Source organism: Acartia tonsa, chromosome 14 (assembly GCF_053477335.1).
Source record: "Acartia tonsa isolate MP-2025a chromosome 14, ASM5347733v1, whole genome shotgun sequence".
NCBI lineage: Eukaryota > Metazoa > Arthropoda > Copepoda > Calanoida > Acartiidae > Acartia > Acartia tonsa.
In genome coordinates, this window is record NC_137273.1 from 41,368,809 (window position 1) to 41,388,022 (window position 19,214).

A 19,214-nucleotide genomic window follows, 5' to 3' on the forward strand; every position below is an offset into this window, starting at 1 on the left:
ATCTGATTTAAACATAGATATAATTGGAATACAGTAAGTGAATATTCAAAGTGTTGATTATTGATATATGAAGTATTGCTACTCTATAACTAACTATTTACCGTCTGTTTTCCGTGGTATAAATACCACAGATACATATGAAGGCTTCTCTGGAAAGTAAAACTCTATTGTAACTGCCATTTCCGAGATTTTTAATTTAAACAAAAAAACCTTTAATTTTACTTTTATTTGTAGATCCTTTGATTTACATGCAAGATATGTTTTTAGTTTAAATTTTAATATTTTGTTTTTACTTTTTATGTAAAATATCTAAATCAAATAGTTTTCACATTTATTTTTAGGAAATGTATAGTTGGGCTGCTAGCAACAAAAACAAGGGTTCTTTGTACTCATCATACCAGGTATTTGTACAATGTACATGTTTATTAGACTATAAAAGTTGGAAAGATTTTTAATCAATATAATAGATTTGAAATCAGCATAAAATTTTAAGGATTTTTTATAAAATTCGTTTTTTATATAATTCTTTATTTAAAGGCGCAAATACAAATTAAGTTAAATAATTTTAAGATCTGTGATTGGTGGATTGAAAACTATCTGCGCTCTGATTGGAGAAGCTTAAGTGACGTACATCATTCAACCAATTAGAGCGTAGGTAGTTTCCAATCCAGCTATCCTATTGGTCAAAATTTATTAACTTAAATCGTATTTGCGCCTTTAAATAAAGAATTATATAAAAAACGAATTTTATAAAAAATCCTTAAAATTTTATGCAGATTTCAAATCTATTATATTGATTAAAAATCTTTCCAACTTTTATAGTCTAATGTTTATCCTTATGTAAAAGTAACAGGATATGATGTCTGGTTGTCTTTTGCTAAGCCCTTCTTCACCGATATGCAATTTGACTTAAGCGTAGCATTTGATATCAATATATATTAATTTTAAGAATGGATTTAGATTACTTTGATAATGTGATTTAGGATGCTAATATAGTCCTCAAATATTGGTCAATACGTTCCTACGTGGTCAGTGATGGGGACAAGTTAAAGTCATTGGGGGCCCGGGGGGGGGGGGGTACCGTAATATTGGCCAGCTGGGAGAAACATCTTATCAGTGTATGCGAGAATCTCTGACAATATCCACGTATTGTATATCCATTATTTTAAGGTATTTACACGGTGCGGATACTGTGGTCAGAATGAAGGATGGCAGAATTATGGACAAGGTAACATCTTCTGCTACTTTGTCAGGCGTCCTTTTACATAAATTTAAATAATGAAGACGTTTAGGAAAAAAAGATTGAAATACATTAATTTAGGTTAGGTTAAGTTAGGACTAAAAGATTTGCGTAGAGTGAAAGCCTTCCTACTAGAAAAATGTTTTCTCAGAAATTAAAACTTTGGAGTGGTGAAGAAAGCGTTGGTGATCCTTTTACAATCATGTACTAACGGCTTACGCCCCCTAGAGGCCACTAGGAGCACTTGTTGAAAGGGGCTGTAATAAAGTCGTATAAGTCGAACATACACTTGTAAATTGTGAGGGAGAACAATATCGGTTCAACGATTAGCTAGTCTTTCGATACAGAGAGATGTCCTGTTATTTTTGAATTAGGATGTATGAAATCTTGATTAAAAGTTATGATTCATTTTTATACAGGGACCAGCGTCAATAGTGCTACCCAAAATAATCAGCAAAGAATCCAAAGTGTGTTCTGAAAACTTCAGCATCTTGGGTACACCCACTGAGACTGGTAGAAACTCGCCTATCAGGTATTTCAATATTAACTTACAAGTGTCTGATTGATCACTGATAACATTTCCCACCCACCCCTTATTTTGTGTTAAAAAAATTGACAAAAGGGTAGGGGTTTTCTTTGCTAAACCCCTCCAAAGATCCTTAATCCTGCGGGGCCCAGTGCATACATGCTTTGACCTAATCATGTATAGTGCCCAATATGACTTAACCTAACCTAAAGTAAATAATAAACAAACCCGCCCCTCGACCTTATTTCCATTTTAATTCCATTGGGGGGGGGGGGGGGGGGTATTAGTGTTTAAGAGGGACTTTGTGTTATGCGTCGTAATATCAACTGCAATAATATCAAGAACATTTTGACATTTGTAGATATGTTTTGCTTCTTATTTATTTAAGCCATGATGGGATGATTAAATAAATGAAGGGACCTAAAGGGATGAGACAATGGACTGTAAATTAAAATACACCCCAATGATAATAAACCTAACCTAAACCTACCAGTTAAAAATCAATTAAAGTACCCAAAGTTTTTGATCAAACAAATAAGATGATGCGGTTATAAAAGTTTGGGTACTAGTGTAATTTACAGTCCAATGTCCCTTTCCTCTCTGTAAAATAGATCTCTCCGCATTTAAAAGGTATGTAAATTAAATTTGTGTATTTTAAAGGGAGTATGAACCATCTGTAAGAGAAAGAAAGTCAGTTGTGAAAAATGCCCGAAGAAAAAATGCAGTCGTTCCTGTCAATAACGAGGTAGAATTATAGGTGTTTTTCCCATTACATATTGAAAAAGTTTTTTTCTTGTTTGTCAGTTAACCATTAAAACAATTTAATTCTCTAATTTAGAAAATGAAATATAGCTATTTCTCGTATTTATTCGAAACCGATATTTATCCGGTGGATTAGAACCTGTTCTCATCCATACGAAAAAACTATGTCTATCATCGTATTATATCCAGTTTTCTATGTATATAAAAAAATGTACAATCATAAGATTAAAACCAGATTTTTAGCCCGTGCCTTCGGCATCTCGGGGCTAAAAAAATTTTAACTATACATTTTATTTCCGCGGAAAGATAATGCGATGCGAAAAATTACTGCTTATATTCTGCTTATTTACTCATGTATCTATGTATCTCTACTAGGAGAGTGAGCAAGGAACAGTAAAGCTAAAGGTCTACCTGAAATATATGAAATCAGTTGGTATGCTCCTATCACCACTCATACTTATCTATTCATGTATCTATCTATCTATCTATCACACCTCATACTTATCTTAATTCTTGTATCTATCTATCTATCTATCTGTACAAGGAGAGTGAGCAAGGAACAGTAAAGCTGAAAGTCTACCTGAAATATATGAAATCAGTTGGTATGCTCCTATCACCTCTCATACTTATCTATTCATGTATCTATCTATCTATCTATCACCACTCATACTTATCTATTCATGTATCTATCTATCTATCTCTACTAGGAGAGTGAGCAAGGAACAGTAAAGCTGAAAGTCTACCTGAAATATATGAAATCAGTTGGGATGCTCCTATCACCTCTTATACTTATAACACTGGTGGCTATGCAACTTACAAGGCATTTTAGAGATAATTAAAATTTAACACTTTAAAAGCTTTTCTACAATTAGGGTGTAACGGATTGCTCTTATCATTTATTAAGGCACGTTTAAAAAAGCTTATCAACTATATAAGCGTTACAAGAAAGTCCGAACGTCCATTAAAACATGCTGTTTTTCATTTTTTATACTATTTTTTTTGGTTTGATATAATTTTCCTATTCATTTGGTTTATGGAATAATTATTAGCCTAGCATCTCTATAATCAAGTCTTAAAAATAAAAGTATGTGTTTAAACAGTATCCTGTATTTAATCACTTCTGCAGCAACTTGCAGCATCTTGTTTAGACCTATAGATGAAAGTTTTTACACTCTACAACTTACAAGAATATTTTTCGTTTGTCCTTCCTTCTGATTTTAGAGCTTCACTTTTATTGTGTTGTGATTCTGTTTTTACTCTTTTCCATCATAAATTATTGATCTTCCAAAGAAAATCTCTAAAATGCTTAGAAACCTAACTGATGTCTGGCTAGCCCATTGGATATCAGCACAGTCTAATTCTAGCAGGAAATTTGTTGAAACCTTAATATAGAATACCTAGCTGCTTTACTTAAGATGTTGATTATATTTATTTTAAATTAATCAGGGATCTTAGAGAATAAGACAATGGATGATATACAGATGTAAGGAGGGGGGTTTTTAATGCAACCATCTCGTAATCAGTGAGCAAATGGCACTTAGAATTCGAATTTCGATCTGAACTTTTGCATGAGTAATCCTTTGTAGGTCTATTTTCCCTAAATCGAACAAAAAGAAGGAAAAGTAACGGCTGGCGGCTGAGCCGTTTAGCCGTTTTTTTGCCTATTTTCAGGGCAAATCCATCATCAATTACGTAGGAATCAACTTTTTAAAACATATTTTTGGTTTAATTCATGTTAACTGATAGCAATAACCATTTTTATAACTTCTAGTACCAACATCTAGCGTCTATAACCATTTGAAAGCGTTTTGGAGTGGAAAAGAATATTATGTGGAGAAAGGTTTCGTGACTAATTTGCAATATAGATATCCAAAAAATGACAAAACGGCTGAGCCGCCAGCCGTTAGCCGTTACTTTTCCAACTTTTTGTTCGATTTAGGGATAATAGACCTACCAAGGATTACTCGTGCAAAATTTCAGATGGAAATTCGAATTCTAAGTGTCATTTGCTCACTGATTACGAGATGGTTGCATTAAACCCCCCCCCTTATTATAAAAAAAATTACCGTTTCTGTAGATTTAAATCAGAATTAGGGTATAGCCAAAATCAAGTATAGGTTTCGTAAATTAATTTCGTTGTTGGTATAAGCTGGATTCAAATTATTGGTTGGAAAGTTTGGACGCTGTGCTTAATGCACAAACCAATTAAGATTTAATAAAAATGCTCAAAGTTTTTATGCAATGATGATACTTAAAATTACCCTTTCTGTAGATTACAATTAGTGGTTTAAAACGTTTGGACGTTCAACTTTGTGAACCATCCAATCAAAATACAATAAAAAATCCCAAAGAAAACGTTTTTATAAGAATTTGGGGACTAGTGTAATAAACAGCCCATTGTCCCCTCCCTCTCTGACTCAACATTGTACTTAATGTGAAAGCACTAAAACTTTCCAGAGAGAGAGGAGACAATGGGCTGTTTATTACACTAGTCCCCAAAGTTTTATAATAACGTTTTCTTATAACAACTTTGGGGACTTTAGTGAATTTTGATTGGTTGGTGTATTAAGTTGAGTGTTCAAACGTTTCAACCACTAATATTACGGGACAGAAAGGATAATTTTGTGTATCATCATTGGGGATATTATTTAATTTATTGGCCATTGTCTTATCCCTTAAGATCCCTGAAAACTTTCAACTAATATAACCAACAGTCCGAATGTATCGCAGCCGCTGGCCATCAGCGACCAGCTGGACCTGTTTGTGGACACAACGATGGAGGCGGAGTGGAGGACGGCGAACGGCAGCGACATTGATATCAACGCTAGGTATAATACACAGGATTATGAATGTTATTATATAAGCATGGCTACTAGTGAATATTTTATTCAACCTTTTTGGAAATTTGTCTTAGAAAATTTGGAATAAAATAAGAATGATTAATCCCCCCACTATTAATGTGTTAAGTTCTGCCTATTATAACTTGAAAATAATAACACAGTCACCTTAATTTTGAAATAAATTGTAAAAAAAGGGAGGGGTGTAGTTTTTTTCCTCATGTTTCAAAATAGTGATGTATACATGGATATTATAACAGAGGGAAAATGGCCGTCAATTGGGTTGTAATTTAAAGGTCATTTATAGGTCAGCTCGTTCATCCAGTAGAAGGGGAGGGTGTGGGGAAAATGGGGAGATCATTGTTTAACCCGCTTCAAGCTTTACATTATTATAGTACAGTATACGTTACGAAAAATGACCTGTTTTTAAAATGGTCTAGCCCCCCCTGTAATGAAGTTGTAACCCATTTTTTTGTATGTGTGATCTTTATATACATGTATAATAGTGTTTGTTGCGGTAAATTATATCCTTGAACATTTTCCGACATTCAGCAGGCTATGAAAGGAAATATTCAAAATGAAAAAATTCCAACCCTTTTGTATTTTAAGTGAATTTTGGTTAAGCCGAAAAATCATAGATTTTTAGGTCTTGATAAATACTTTTTGGGCTCAAATGACTTGTATGAGAGCTAGGAAGTCGGGTAAGGTGTCTATGGAAGCAGAATTTTATGCTGAAGATAAAACTTGACACAACCCCTATGCTTAATTCAATTTTACTATGTGATTTTTCGGCTTAAGTAAAATTTACTTTAAAAAATAAGGGTCGGAATGTTTTCATTTTGAATTTCTTCTTTTAAAGCCTGCTGAATGTCGGGAAATGTTCTTTGATCTAATTGACCGCAACAAACACCATTATACATGTATATAAAGATCACACATACAAAAAAAAGGGTTACAACTTCATTACAGGGGGGGGGGGGCTAGACCATTTTAAAGACCGGTTATTTTTTGTAACATATACTGTATATAATAATCTGGTGCAATGTAATAATAAATCCATTGAAATAACATTCATAAAAAATATGGGTATAGTTCCTTTCGTGACAACGCCCCTTAAGAGGCGATTCGTCGTATTTTTTTTTATTTTAGGTTAGGTAAGATTATATTGGGTTAGATGATTGCCCCGCAGCAGGGGCTAGAAACAGGAGAAAAGCTACTGTGAAAATACGAATAATCGCCCCTAAAGGGGAGTTGCCACGAAAGAGACTATACCCTAACATTCATAACAATATATTTCTGACTTTAGGTATTACCTGTCCGTGTATGGTATCATAGCTGTGAGTAACTCTTTCTTCACTCTGCTTCGCGCATTTCTGTTTGCCTATGGCGGCATTTGCGCGGCTAAAAAGGTTTCTATGTTCATACAATTAAAATACTTAATGCGTTTATAGAAAGAAAATATGACTCTTTTTAATTTGGAGTGGTAATAATTTATTTCTGTAGATTTTGTGACAAAATTCTTCCTTAGTGAAACACTCGTCAATTTTATCAAAATAATTTTAAAACATTATATCATTATCCATAAGTAGTGAAGCACAAAAAAATGTTGGATGGACAAACTGATAGAATTATTTATAGAATTGATGTTCAGTTTTCATATCATAGATCAAAAAGATAGAGAACATGCAAAAACTTAAAAGAAAATCACTTTAAAAATTAGATTTTTTTTTTGAAGCATATCATACAGATAGACGGACAAAATATTGTAAAGCATACGTCGTTAATGGAATCTTCTTTAAAAGTTTCAGTTGTCTATTTTCAATAGCAGCCGAGAAAATTACATATCCCCCGTAGCTTTACAGACTGGTTCACTAACGGACAGATGTAGTGAATTATAGAGTAGCTTCGTAAATAATAAAAAAAAACATATTCTCCAAAAGAATATATATTTAGCTTCAATGTGATTTTATTTCTATAAACTACAATTGTATGAATATTTTATTAAAACTAGATCCACACAAAATTGCTGAGAGTTATTTTGCGAGCAAAAATGTTCTTCTTTGACAATACTCCAACTGGTAGAATACTCAACAGGTATGCAAATATTATTTTTATACTTATCAGAGACTTTAAGGGATAAGACATTGGACAATGCATATTGAGCCACAATGCATAGACGTCCAAGGTGGGGGGTAATGGGGCGATTACCCCCCCCCCCCATTTAAAATTTACCCCTACCCTGGGGGTGCCGTAGGCAACCCCAACCATTTAGGAGGGGGTATTTACCCCCCCCAAACAATTTAGGGGGGGTAAATAAATACCCCCCCAAAATAAAAAATCTCTGATAAAAAAAATCTTAATACTAAATATTTAATCAAATTTAAATTACCCCCCAAATAAATTTTACCCCGGGGCTAAATTTTGGGGGTGGTAAACTAAATTTACCCCTGCCAACAGATTTTAGGGGGGGTAATTAACCCCCCCCCCCCCAAGCAAATTTTACCCCCGGGGTAAAAATTTTTGGGGGGGTAAAAAAAAAATTCTGCACGCTTCGCGCGCCATTTTACCCCCCCCCCCAATACGAATTACCCCCCCCCCTTCAAATTTTTTACCCCCCCCAAATGAAAAAGCTTGGACGTCTATGCCACAATGATGATAAACAAAATAATCCCTTCGTTAGACAAGAATTGTTGGTTGAAAAGATTGGACGCGTCTGGTTTCGAATTAACTAATCAAAATTAAATGAAAGTACCCAATTTTTTTTATCTAACTAATAAGATAAAGTGATTAATGATTATAAAACTTTGGGTACCAGTGTAATTAATAGTCCAATGTCCCCGTCCTTCCTGTACTGGGGACTTTTTTAGGATTGTTTATTCTATTTTTTATCAATTTTTGTATCCATCTATCCTTATATGAAAGTAACAGGATGTTTGTCTGTGTGTAGGTAAGGATCTAGCAAACCACTGGACCTTGTCCATTTAAACTAAAACGGAAAGTACTAAGATCTGTTTTACAGTGAAACTTCTCATAGGTGCAGGGAAGGTTTGTAACTATTTAAAATAGGGATGGCAATCCGGGTTCCGGAATCTGGAATCCGCCCAAATTTTGGGCTAATTTTGGAATCCGGATCCGGAATCTGTTTTTAATAGCAGATTCCGGATTCTTAATTGGTAGGCTAAAATTAGCGTCTTGAGTTTTTTCTTTCAACTGCCTCTTTTTGAAGCAAAGATTATCATCATTACATATAAAATCTTTTAAAATCTGGTTCGATTATCGAAAGTGAATTATAGAGAACACCAAGAACATTAATTTTTAGGACATATGTAGCACTTAATTTTGTTAATTTAAAAAAAAATCCCTTTAAAATACTGCTAGAATCCGGAATCCGCCAAAAATAAGAATCCGGAATCCGCAAGGAATCCGCCATTTTTTTGACGGATTCTTTTAAGGATCCGGAAGCCGAATCCGGCCTAAAAATTTGACGGATTGCCATCACTAATTTAAAATAAGGTTATCTCCACCCTTCCCAGATAAATTACCCATAGAATACCTCCCCCAACAAAAACCTCAAATATCTCCTAGCCCCATTTAGCCCTATTTTTTTTAAAAAACAAAAAAATAAATTCTAGATAGATTTATTCTTCAATAGACTTGCCTGTCTGTGTTTTGTCAACCAATTTTACTATGTTGGCTCCAGACCTATTCAAAATTTACACACATTTGCCCTTGAAGCGGCACTTCAGACATACCCCAATGCCGTCAAGGACCTTAAGGGATAAGACAATGAACGATAAATTGTTTTACACGTATAAGCAAAATCCCCCCCCTTTGGGCACTTTAAAGGGGGGAGGCGGATGTGCCACTTTTTGAAACCAAAACTAAAAGTCAAAGGAACTCAACTAAAAAAAGAGTTACAGGTCTGACATTTTGCATGGCATTTGCTTTATAGGGGTACAATATGGAACTGTGAAGAAACGGCGGCACAACCGCCGAAAACCGCCGAGAAAAGGCAAAAAAATTTCGGCGGAAAACGGCGGTTGCGCCGCCGTTTCTTCACAGTTCCATATTGTACCCCTATGAAGCAACTGCCATGCAAAATCTCAGACCTGTAACTCTTTTTTTAGTTGAGTTCCTTTGTTGACTTTTAGTTTTGGTTTCAAAAAGTGGCACATCCGCCTCCCCCCTTTGTACAAACAATAAAAAGTCCACATAAAGTTAAAGAAATTCTTTAATTTCTGCTGACAGTTAAATGGCCGGTTGCACAACCCAAGTTCTCTAAAGCGTTACAGACTGACCGACGGACAGACAAATTGAATTATAGAATAACTTCGCTACTGAAAAAGGACTGAACATTAGAATGGTAATTCTGTGTGAAACAGGAAAGATAAAAATGTAAATTGTCGCAATGTCAAAAGACTTAAATACCAAATTCCAACCGCTGATACTGGGATATATTAATGGAAGATAATTCAATCTTGAACCCAATGGAAATACAAATTACTTGATGTAAAACTTTTAAATTCATAAGGCTTTATTTGAATGATCTATTCCTGTAGCACAAAAATATAGCTTTATAATTGGGAAATAGATGTTTTAAATAGTGTTGGAATTGCAGGTTTTTCCATCCTCTCATAATTTTTTCACATGTATAGTTATGTAACATGTTTTGAAGATTTTTTATAAAAAAAGATTGAAATGTTTTTGACAATTTTCAGTTTAGGTAATAAATAGAATAAACAAGGGGGGGGGGGTGGAAGTTCTGACACTTTTGCGTAAACAGGGAGCATAGGCTTTGTCTTAAGAGCGAGAGGATAGGTTATTTGTCAAAAAAAGGTTTCCTTTAGGGCAGGGGTAGCTATTCTAACAATCAATTTTACAAAAAAAATTACAAAACATTTTAAAGTAAGGTGGAAGAATATTTTTTTTTCTTCATGTAATTAAAGAGAGGTGGGTAAAAAGGGGAGGAAAAGGGGAAGGATATTTTGGGAAAATTTTCCTTTAGAATTCAGAATATCATTTCTTTTCCCCTGCTTAAGGGATATAGTTCCCTTATTATTAAAAAAATTTGGATTTGGCCTCCAGTTTCAGGTACTACAGACCTACAGGTGGTCTCTGGACCGGTAAAAATTATAAAAAAAATTTGAAGGTCAACTTGTAAGACAAAATTATAATATGCATCTTTTTAAATGAAATTTACATATTTGAAGATAAGGGATGCATATTTTGTTTTACAAGTTGACCTCCAACTCTTTTTACCTGTTCATAGACCACCTTGAGGCCTGCAGCACCTGAATCTGGAGGCCAAATCCAGTTTTTAAAACTATTAACCTATCCTCTCACTCATAAGACAAAGCCTAGGCTCCCTGTTAACGCAAAAGTGTCAGAACTTCCGCCCCTTATTATTCTTATTTAGTTTTTAATATGTGTTTTTGTCAGCTGTTATAAAAGCTAGACAGCTTAAAGGGGACTATCCACGTACTAGAGCACATGATTCTAAGTACCCTCCAGAATTGATCCTAAGTATTTTCTTTCAAAATAATAGATCACCATATATCATTAATGTATTGACGAGAAAATTTATGTTTCACCATGTTTTTTAGGTATTTTAATTGATTTTGAAAACTTTTATGAAGCTAATTCTTTCAATAAAATGGATATTTGATGATACATATGCGAATACTCGTGTTATATAGATTGTAAATTAATTCATACTAGCATTAATTTAAACATACATATCAGATATAGTAAATGTGCTTTTAACTTTTTTTAATTTTTATCATTTGACAACATGGACAATTAAAGACACCCTGAACTCAACAAAACGTTTGATTGAATTTTGACTAAAAAACCTGAACATTTTTTTACTTTTCTTCAACTTGAAGTGGTGAAACATAAATTTTCTATTCAATATATTAATTATTAATAGTGACCTATTATATTTTGAAAGAAAATACTCAGGATCAATGCTGGAAGGTACTTAGAATCACGTGCTCTTGTTCGTGGATAGTCCTCTTTTGTATGAAGATTCATATGACCAGTGATCAATTAGCATCTACTACACATTTGCATGGCTTATTATAATTCTTTAATATTTACTAGCGGCTACGCCCCTAAAGGCCTCTAGTTGCACTTTAAATGTTTGCTTTTTTTGGTTCAAGTCTCTACGATACCCATCTATGTTAAATTGAAATCTCTGCGTTAACAAAATCAATTTTTTGTGATTTCTCTTTGGATGGTGGTGGTACCCTCCCCCAAAATAGTTATAAACCTTGCCGGGACCTATGAGAAGCTACCCTGTTAATGAGAATCTGATTGGTTCAGCGGTTAGCGAGATCCTTCGGTACAAACACACAGACAAACAGAGAGACACACAGACAAACAGACAGACATCGTTCTACTTTGTATTATAGATAAGCTTCGCTACTAATGAATCCTGTCACCCTTGTTAATTTTCTGCTGAAATGTTTTCATCGAATTTCATTTATCCTTTATGAAGAAAATAATAAATTTAATTCTTATTATTTATCAATGCAACCAACTCAAATTTAAGCTTTTAAGTACTGAAGATTGTTATAAACTTATGAATTAAGATGAAAGTACAATTTATCTTATTCGTTGGATAAAAATCATTTGTATTTTTATTGAACTATGATTGGTTTGTTTAAAACTGCTAGTGTCAAAACGTTTCAACCTATAATTCTTATCTTCACAAGGGGTAATTTTGTTTATTATAAATTGGATATATATTCATATTCCATTGTCTTATCCCTTAAGATCCCTGAAATGTGTCCCTCCATCCGTGTTTTTCACAGGTAGACTTAGATTCAATTCAATTTAATTCAATTCTTTTCAATATTTTAATATTTTATACATCAGAATTCTAATGTACTTTAAATTTATAGAGCAATTTTTCTATTATAATTATCAGTCCGTTAATCGCCGTACACATTTCAAACGATTCATTATGACTAATATCTGAAAAGCGTACCAATTCTATAAGCATTACTAGAAAAGCCGTACGTAAATTTTTTTAGTTATTTTACAAAAATATTAAAAGTTGAATCCTTGGTAAAAAAGGCTCGATTTATCCAGACGTATAGAGAATTTTCTGCTTATTTAATTCAAATATCTGTTATTCAATAAATATTTCTAGACGTTCTTTATTTTGCTTAGCTTTTGTGGATGTTGTCATCTTTGATCTAAATGCAGTATTTGAAAAAAAATTTTAGGTTAAAGATATTTTAAATCATAAAATATTGTTAGACGATTATCGAAGTGTCTGATAGAAATAAATCTTAAAATATTTAATCATCTTAAATAATTTGTGAATCAAATAATACCACTAACCTCGAGTCAGTGAAGCCTATTAAAAGGACTCTCCACAGAAAAATAAACTTTGGATTTTTGAAAATCTAACCTGAAACTATTATTCTCTGTTCAATTTTAGGCATTTTTTGTTTTTGTGGCATCGCGATCGAAGCCCTTTGAAAATTTTGTCCGCCGCCTATTTGTACTACCGCTATAACAATATATTCTACACTTTACCTCCACTCAATATATGTTCGCCGCTAAAGAACATTTTCTCCATTCCAGAGATTTAACTCGCCAACCCCTATTCATTCTCATACGCAATATTCTCTCCCCTCATTACAATTCATGCTACAAATGAAAAAATAAGACAACGTAGCTTGGAGAAGCAGAGAAAAGGCCTAGAATCTGTAAGAAGCTTCACTGCAAAGGGTAACCATATTGGTTCAGTTATTAGTAAGATACTTTATTACACATTGCACAGACAAACAACCTGCTACTTTTATATAAGGATAGAAGTTTACAATGCTATTAAATCTACTCATCGAGTCTTCATATCAAGGATGACAACATCCATAAAAGTGAAGATCTAAAAGCAAAAGGATGGAAGGACAAAAGAGCAATAACTCTTGTAGAGTGTTAGAACTTGAACAGCAGGACATTGATTTCTAAGTCTAAACACAATTGTACATAAATTTGATGCAAAACTGCGTAAATTTAGGAAACAGTAGGGACATTCTTTCATTTATAGGATTTGATTATAGAGACACCTCGCTTATAATACTGTGCCTTGTTGTCATTATTTCAAAAACCAGATAAATAGGATAATCATACTATATAAAAAAATGTCAAAATGTTAAAAATCAGCAGATTTTAAATGGACGTACATACTTTCTGATTATCGAGTTTCTATGCTTTCTAAATGATACCCAACTGTTAGAGGAATCACCAGGCAAAATCGATAGGACTATTCTAACATGTCTTTTTTAATAATTAAATAATATCCAACAATGACTAAACAATACTAATATTTTTGTAGAAATAAATTGAAGAGTTTGGACAGGGATCTAATGTGATAGGATAATGGACGATAAATGTATTACATCCCTAATGATAATAAATAAGATTACTCCTTCCAAAGATTAAAATTATTGGTTGAAAAATTTCTCAGTCCCCTTTCCAATGACAATAAAACAACAAGGATGACAACATCCATAAAAGCGAAGCTCTGAAACGGTAGGACAAACGAACATTAACACTTGTAGAGTGCCATAACTGAATAATCAGAATATAAATGTATAAAATTATAAACAAAATTTAAGCAAATTTGTTGAAAAACTACGCTAATACATGATAATATTTAAGGACATACTTACATTTTTAGGAATTGAGTATAGAGATGCTTTGCTTATAACAATGTACTTTGTTGTCCTAGGAATCACTATTCCAAAAATTAGATCAATCGAATGATTCTATCATATAAAAACTTGTTGTTAAAAAAAAGTTAAAATTCAACTTGTTTAAAATTGACGTACGGACAATCTAACGATTATAGAGTTGCTACGTAACTATATACTACAGGATTCACCATGCAAATCGATAGGGCAATTCTAACATGCCAGAAGGACGGACGGACCGACCCTAATTATAGAAAAGCTTCGCTTAAAAAAACATAGTAGGCTAATAGTCATAAAATAAACAGTTTATCGCTACTGTTAGACGCAACCATCTTTATTAAACAAAAATAGTTATTCATCGCGTCGTATTATAGACAGCTTTCCGTGGATATTAAAAGGTCCGGCCTAACAATACGGGTATTATTTTTATGATATCTTAATTTGATATTCGTGGAAAATTGTCTGTAATACTTACATTTTTAGGACTTAAGTATAGAGATGCTTTGTTGTCCTAGAAATCAGTATTCGAAAAATCAGATCAATCGAATGATTTTATCATATAAAACTTGTTGTTAAAAAAGTTAAATCAACATGTTTAAAATGGACGTACGGACTTTCTGGTAACGATTATAGAGTTGTTACGCTTTATAAATTGTACCTAACTACTACAGGAATCACCATGCAGAGTTTGAAATTCATAGGACAACTAACATGCCTAAGTTAACGAAAAGAGCTAACCGTTATGGACTGACGGAAGGACTTACTGACGGACTGACCGACCCTAATTATAGAATGGCTTCGCTTTAAAAAAATATATATTATTAGATTATTTCCAGACTTGTTGGCTAATACAAAATTTGTAAAAAGGGGGGGGGGGGATTAATGCAACCATCTCGTAATCAATGTGTAAATGGCACTTAGAATTGAAATTTTGATCTGAAAATTTGCATGAGTAATCCTTGGTAGGTCTATTTTCCCTAAATTGAACAAAAAGTTGAAAAAGTAATGGCTAATGGCTGGCAGCTGGCAGCTCAGCCTTTTAGCTGTTTTTTTCTTATTTTCAGAATAAATTTATCATTAATTATGTAGGAATCAACTAGGGTGGCGTGGGGTTATTCTGGTCAATTTTTTATTTCTACCCAAAAAAAACATACTTCCAAAAAACTTTTTATTTTGATCGCTAATGAATGATATGGCAATGATGATGATGCCTGTCTTGGTTCCATTAAGATCTCGCAACTAGAATTTGGTTAAAAATAAGTCTAAAGAACATCCTTTTTTTCATCCAAACTTTTTTTTAAATCATACTTTTTATCATGTCATTATGTTTTTTTTAAGCTTTATTCATAAATTAGAGGTAATTTCTGATTCACAGGTATTGGAATTTTTTGACAAAAGTGATTTTTTTCCCTAAAATCTTTCATTTTAAAAATCCAGTTTTTGTAGCAGTTCTCAATACATTTTTTCTTGTCTCAAATTGGCTAGGATTGACCTACAAGGGTGGTTAAGGTGTCTGAAGATGCAGAATTATTGCCTGACAATAAACTTGAAATGATATGGGGTCTCTAATATTACAACACATTTTATGCAACAGGAATTTTAAAAAATACAAAATCTTGAAGATTTATTTTAAATATTGGAGATAGAACCCATATCCTGTAGAGTTTTTGTTAGGGCATGCAAAGAGCTTTCTATAGACACCTTAAACACCTTTCTAGCTTAATCCTAGATGATTTGACATAAAAAGGGAATGATCTGTGTGTTTGTGGCTCAGCCACATGTATTACCACTTTTTAGTAGCTCATCCTCAGGCGGTTCAGCGGATGTGCGGCTGGCGGCAATCTTACCGACTGTTTGACTGAATGTATAAGATCTTAAGTCATATCGCAGCGATACACTATTATTTTGGTAGTGTGAATAGGGCGCTTGCCCATGGGTTTGAATGTGGGGAATGCTCTCTCATGAGTACTGCTTAAAAATAGAATTTAAATAAAATACCCATAAGTATTCTCAACATCAGTGTCAGTATAGAATGCTTTGTCCTTTTACTCCCACAATTATAATACAAATTTATTGAATCCGTGGCGATTCATAAATACCCACGCATGGTATTACAGTGCTTTAACCTAAGAGTAAAGGTTGGTTTTTGATGTTAGATCAATATAAGATAAGTATAGTAAAGTATTAAAAGGAAAGAAAACAGTTTAATAAAGTTAATTGTATTTACATATAGATCAGTCAGATATTAATGTTACATAATACTTATAGTAAGTGTGAGTAGTGTAGGATGAGATGTGCCTAAGTCCAAGTCATGATTGTGCATATAGTTAGGCCTCTAACATAAGTCATATGCACAATATATGCCAAGTACAAAGGAACCTAAATTTAAACTAAACAATGCATGCTAAATAAACTACGCCATTTACCTTCTTAAGCCAGGAGAGAAGAGGGAGAATCAGTTGGTTTGCAAGTTAAATGATAACTGAGTTTTAAAGTGCTTGCAAGCTATAAAGAAAACTAAATATTTGGATTTAGAGTGTTGTCTGTCTGTAGACTGTGTTTGTAAGTTAGCGTGAGCGTAAAATTGTTCATGGTACTTTGGATAAGAAAGTTATCTGAGAAAAAGGCTTAGGTATGGCTCATATACAGAAATAGTTAAATAGATAATTACAATAGGTTTGCCTACATGGTCCATATATATGTGTATATTAATAAGAAACAGGTCAAATAGTGCATAAAGGTTGCCTAATTCTGAGCTGTGATAACTATGACTTTCGCCTTAAAAGTCAGAGGGCAAGCTCTGCTCCAATTAAAGGAAGTGTGTCTGTCAAGGTCAGCGTGTGTATCAAATTATTCATACACATAATTATGACTTACTTAATTTAATTTGGAGGGAAGCTTTTCTTTAAAAATAGCGTTCACATGTTCAATTTATTTGAAACTTAGATGCAGCATCTACAATTTACCATGAATTAAACCAAGTTGTTACTTTTCCAAATTTTTGTTCAATTTAGGGAAAATAGACCTACCAAGGATTACTCATGCAAAATTTCAGATCAAAATTCGAATTCTAAGTGCAATTTACTCATTGATTACGAAGTTGTTGCATTAACCCCCTCCCCTTTATGCTTCGTTTTGTTATTTGTGAAACCGCAGAAATTACTTTAATACTGGAATAGCTATTCATTGACAGCTTTCCGTGGATTTAAATGAAAAATTATAAGATAAATACTACATTTTCTAGCCCCGTGGAAAATTATCTGGAATATGATGCTATACATGATTGGATGAGAACCTGATATTATCCTTATGAATCATTATGTGTCTGTTTCTCTGTACTGCCTTGCTAACCGCTGAACTTATATGGTTCTCCTTTACAGTGTAGCTTCTCATAAGTCCTAGGACAGTTTATAGCTATTTCGGGCAAGGGTATCTTTATCCTCCCTATATTTGGGGAGGATATTTCAGTACTCAGCAAGGTAATCTGAGTTCTCAGCATTGCTAAAAGAAATAAATCAAAATTATTGTTAAAAAAAGTTTGGACTTTGATAACTTGGAACCAACCATAAAAAATTCAATATATAAATATCCAAAGATTTAATGCTGACCAATGAGCGAGCGTAGTTATCAACGAGGGAGGGGACATTGGGTTGTTTATTACACTAATACCCAAAGGTTGATACCGTTTTCTTATTCGTTAGCTGAACAACTTTGGACTCTGGGAAATTTAATTTTTTGATAGGATAGTTCAATTACTTTAGTGTCCAAACATTTCAACCACTAACTGTAATCTACAAAATGGTAATTTTGTGTAGAATCATTTGGATGGACATAAATTTATCGGCAATTGTCTTACCTATCCCTTTAGATCCCTGGTGGTTATAAACTTCAATAAAAAAATGAAAGTTTTGGGCAACAAATAAGAATGTAACTTTTTATATAATTCAGGGATAAGACAACGAACGTTTACATCCACAATGATGATAATTAAAATTACCCCTATTGTGGATCAATATTATTGGTTGAATTTGAACCAATCAAAATTCAATAATACAAAGTTTTTAAGATGGCAGATTGTCGATATACATTATACAACTATAAAGACTAATGTCTCCTCACTCCCTGGGTATAATTGTAATTTACAGTTTAATGTTATCTCCTCCCTGGGTATAGAAGAGTTGTCTACAGGGATAGCACAATTGACGAAAAATGTTAACATGGGATAGATAAGAAATGCAGAGAGAGATGGGACAATGGGCTGTTTATTACACTATTCCCAGCAATTTTTTCTTATTCGTTGGATTAATTACTTTTGGGACTTTAATGAATTTTGATTAGTTGATTCCTTAAGTTGAGTGTTTGATTATTTCAACCACTATTTTTGATCTACAGAAATGGTAATTTTGATTTTCCACTTTTTTACAACAATTTTTATGTTATATAATCATCCTATTTATCTGTTTTTTTAACATCATCTAAAATTTCTATAATATTTTCAGGGAGGGAGGAGACATTGGACTGTAAATTATACTGGTAACCAAAGTTGTATTGCCACATTATCTTATTAATTGGCCCAAAACTTTACCTAAAATTTGATTAGGTGCCCCCCTCCCCTTCCCTCCCACCTATCACATTCCTGCCTTCCCTTTTCTTTGGCAACCTGTATCTTTTCTCCAAAAATTCTACACACACACAACGAGAATTTGTTGGTGTGCGCCATGGACCGCTAAAAAACAAAACCGCGTTTCCGCGGACACCGCGGATATATTAACCACGTCATATACAGACCATACACAATCTAAGGTTTATAAATTTTGCCTCCACTCTACTCATGCTTCCTAACTGCTGGACAATATTGCCGCCACTTTTTTGTGTTCGCCTCCGCCCAATAAAATCGCAGTTGCCGCATTCATCGCCCTTCTCCGCCACTACTCCGCTATACAATGCTATACACCGCTTACATCGCTATACACAAAATCCCCCAGCCTCCACTCAATTTCTGAATAAGGGAGAGGGGAGCATGTTTTGAACCGCGACATACAGCAATGAATAGCGGAGTAGCGGCGGAGAAGGGCGATGAATGCGGCAACATAGAAGCTAAAAATCACTAAAGCAGCACAAATTGAATGGCGGGAGGATTC

General features: G+C 33.6%; 2 protein-coding genes across 3 annotated transcripts in view; one reads left to right on the forward strand and one right to left on the reverse strand.

Moving 5' to 3' along the window:
• Nucleotides 1-19,214, reverse strand: part of LOC145305885 (protein FAM221B-like) — a 519,245-nt gene that overhangs the window by 148,817 nt on the left and 351,214 nt on the right. The gene's annotated exons all lie outside the window — the stretch shown is intronic.
• LOC145306152 (ATP-binding cassette sub-family C member 10) overlaps nt 1-19,214 on the forward strand; it is a 107,796-nt gene that overhangs the window by 53,733 nt on the left and 34,849 nt on the right. The window contains exons 31-39 of the mRNA XM_080148130.1: nt 342-401; nt 1,171-1,228; nt 1,660-1,772; nt 2,427-2,511; nt 3,236-3,348; nt 3,839-3,892; nt 5,240-5,356; nt 6,672-6,774; nt 7,377-7,459. Of these exons, the coding sequence (XP_080004256.1) occupies nt 342-401; nt 1,171-1,228; nt 1,660-1,772; nt 2,427-2,511; nt 3,236-3,348; nt 3,839-3,892; nt 5,240-5,356; nt 6,672-6,774; nt 7,377-7,459 (786 nt within the window). The remainder of the gene's footprint in view (nt 1-341; nt 402-1,170; nt 1,229-1,659; nt 1,773-2,426; nt 2,512-3,235; nt 3,349-3,838; nt 3,893-5,239; nt 5,357-6,671; nt 6,775-7,376; nt 7,460-19,214) is intronic.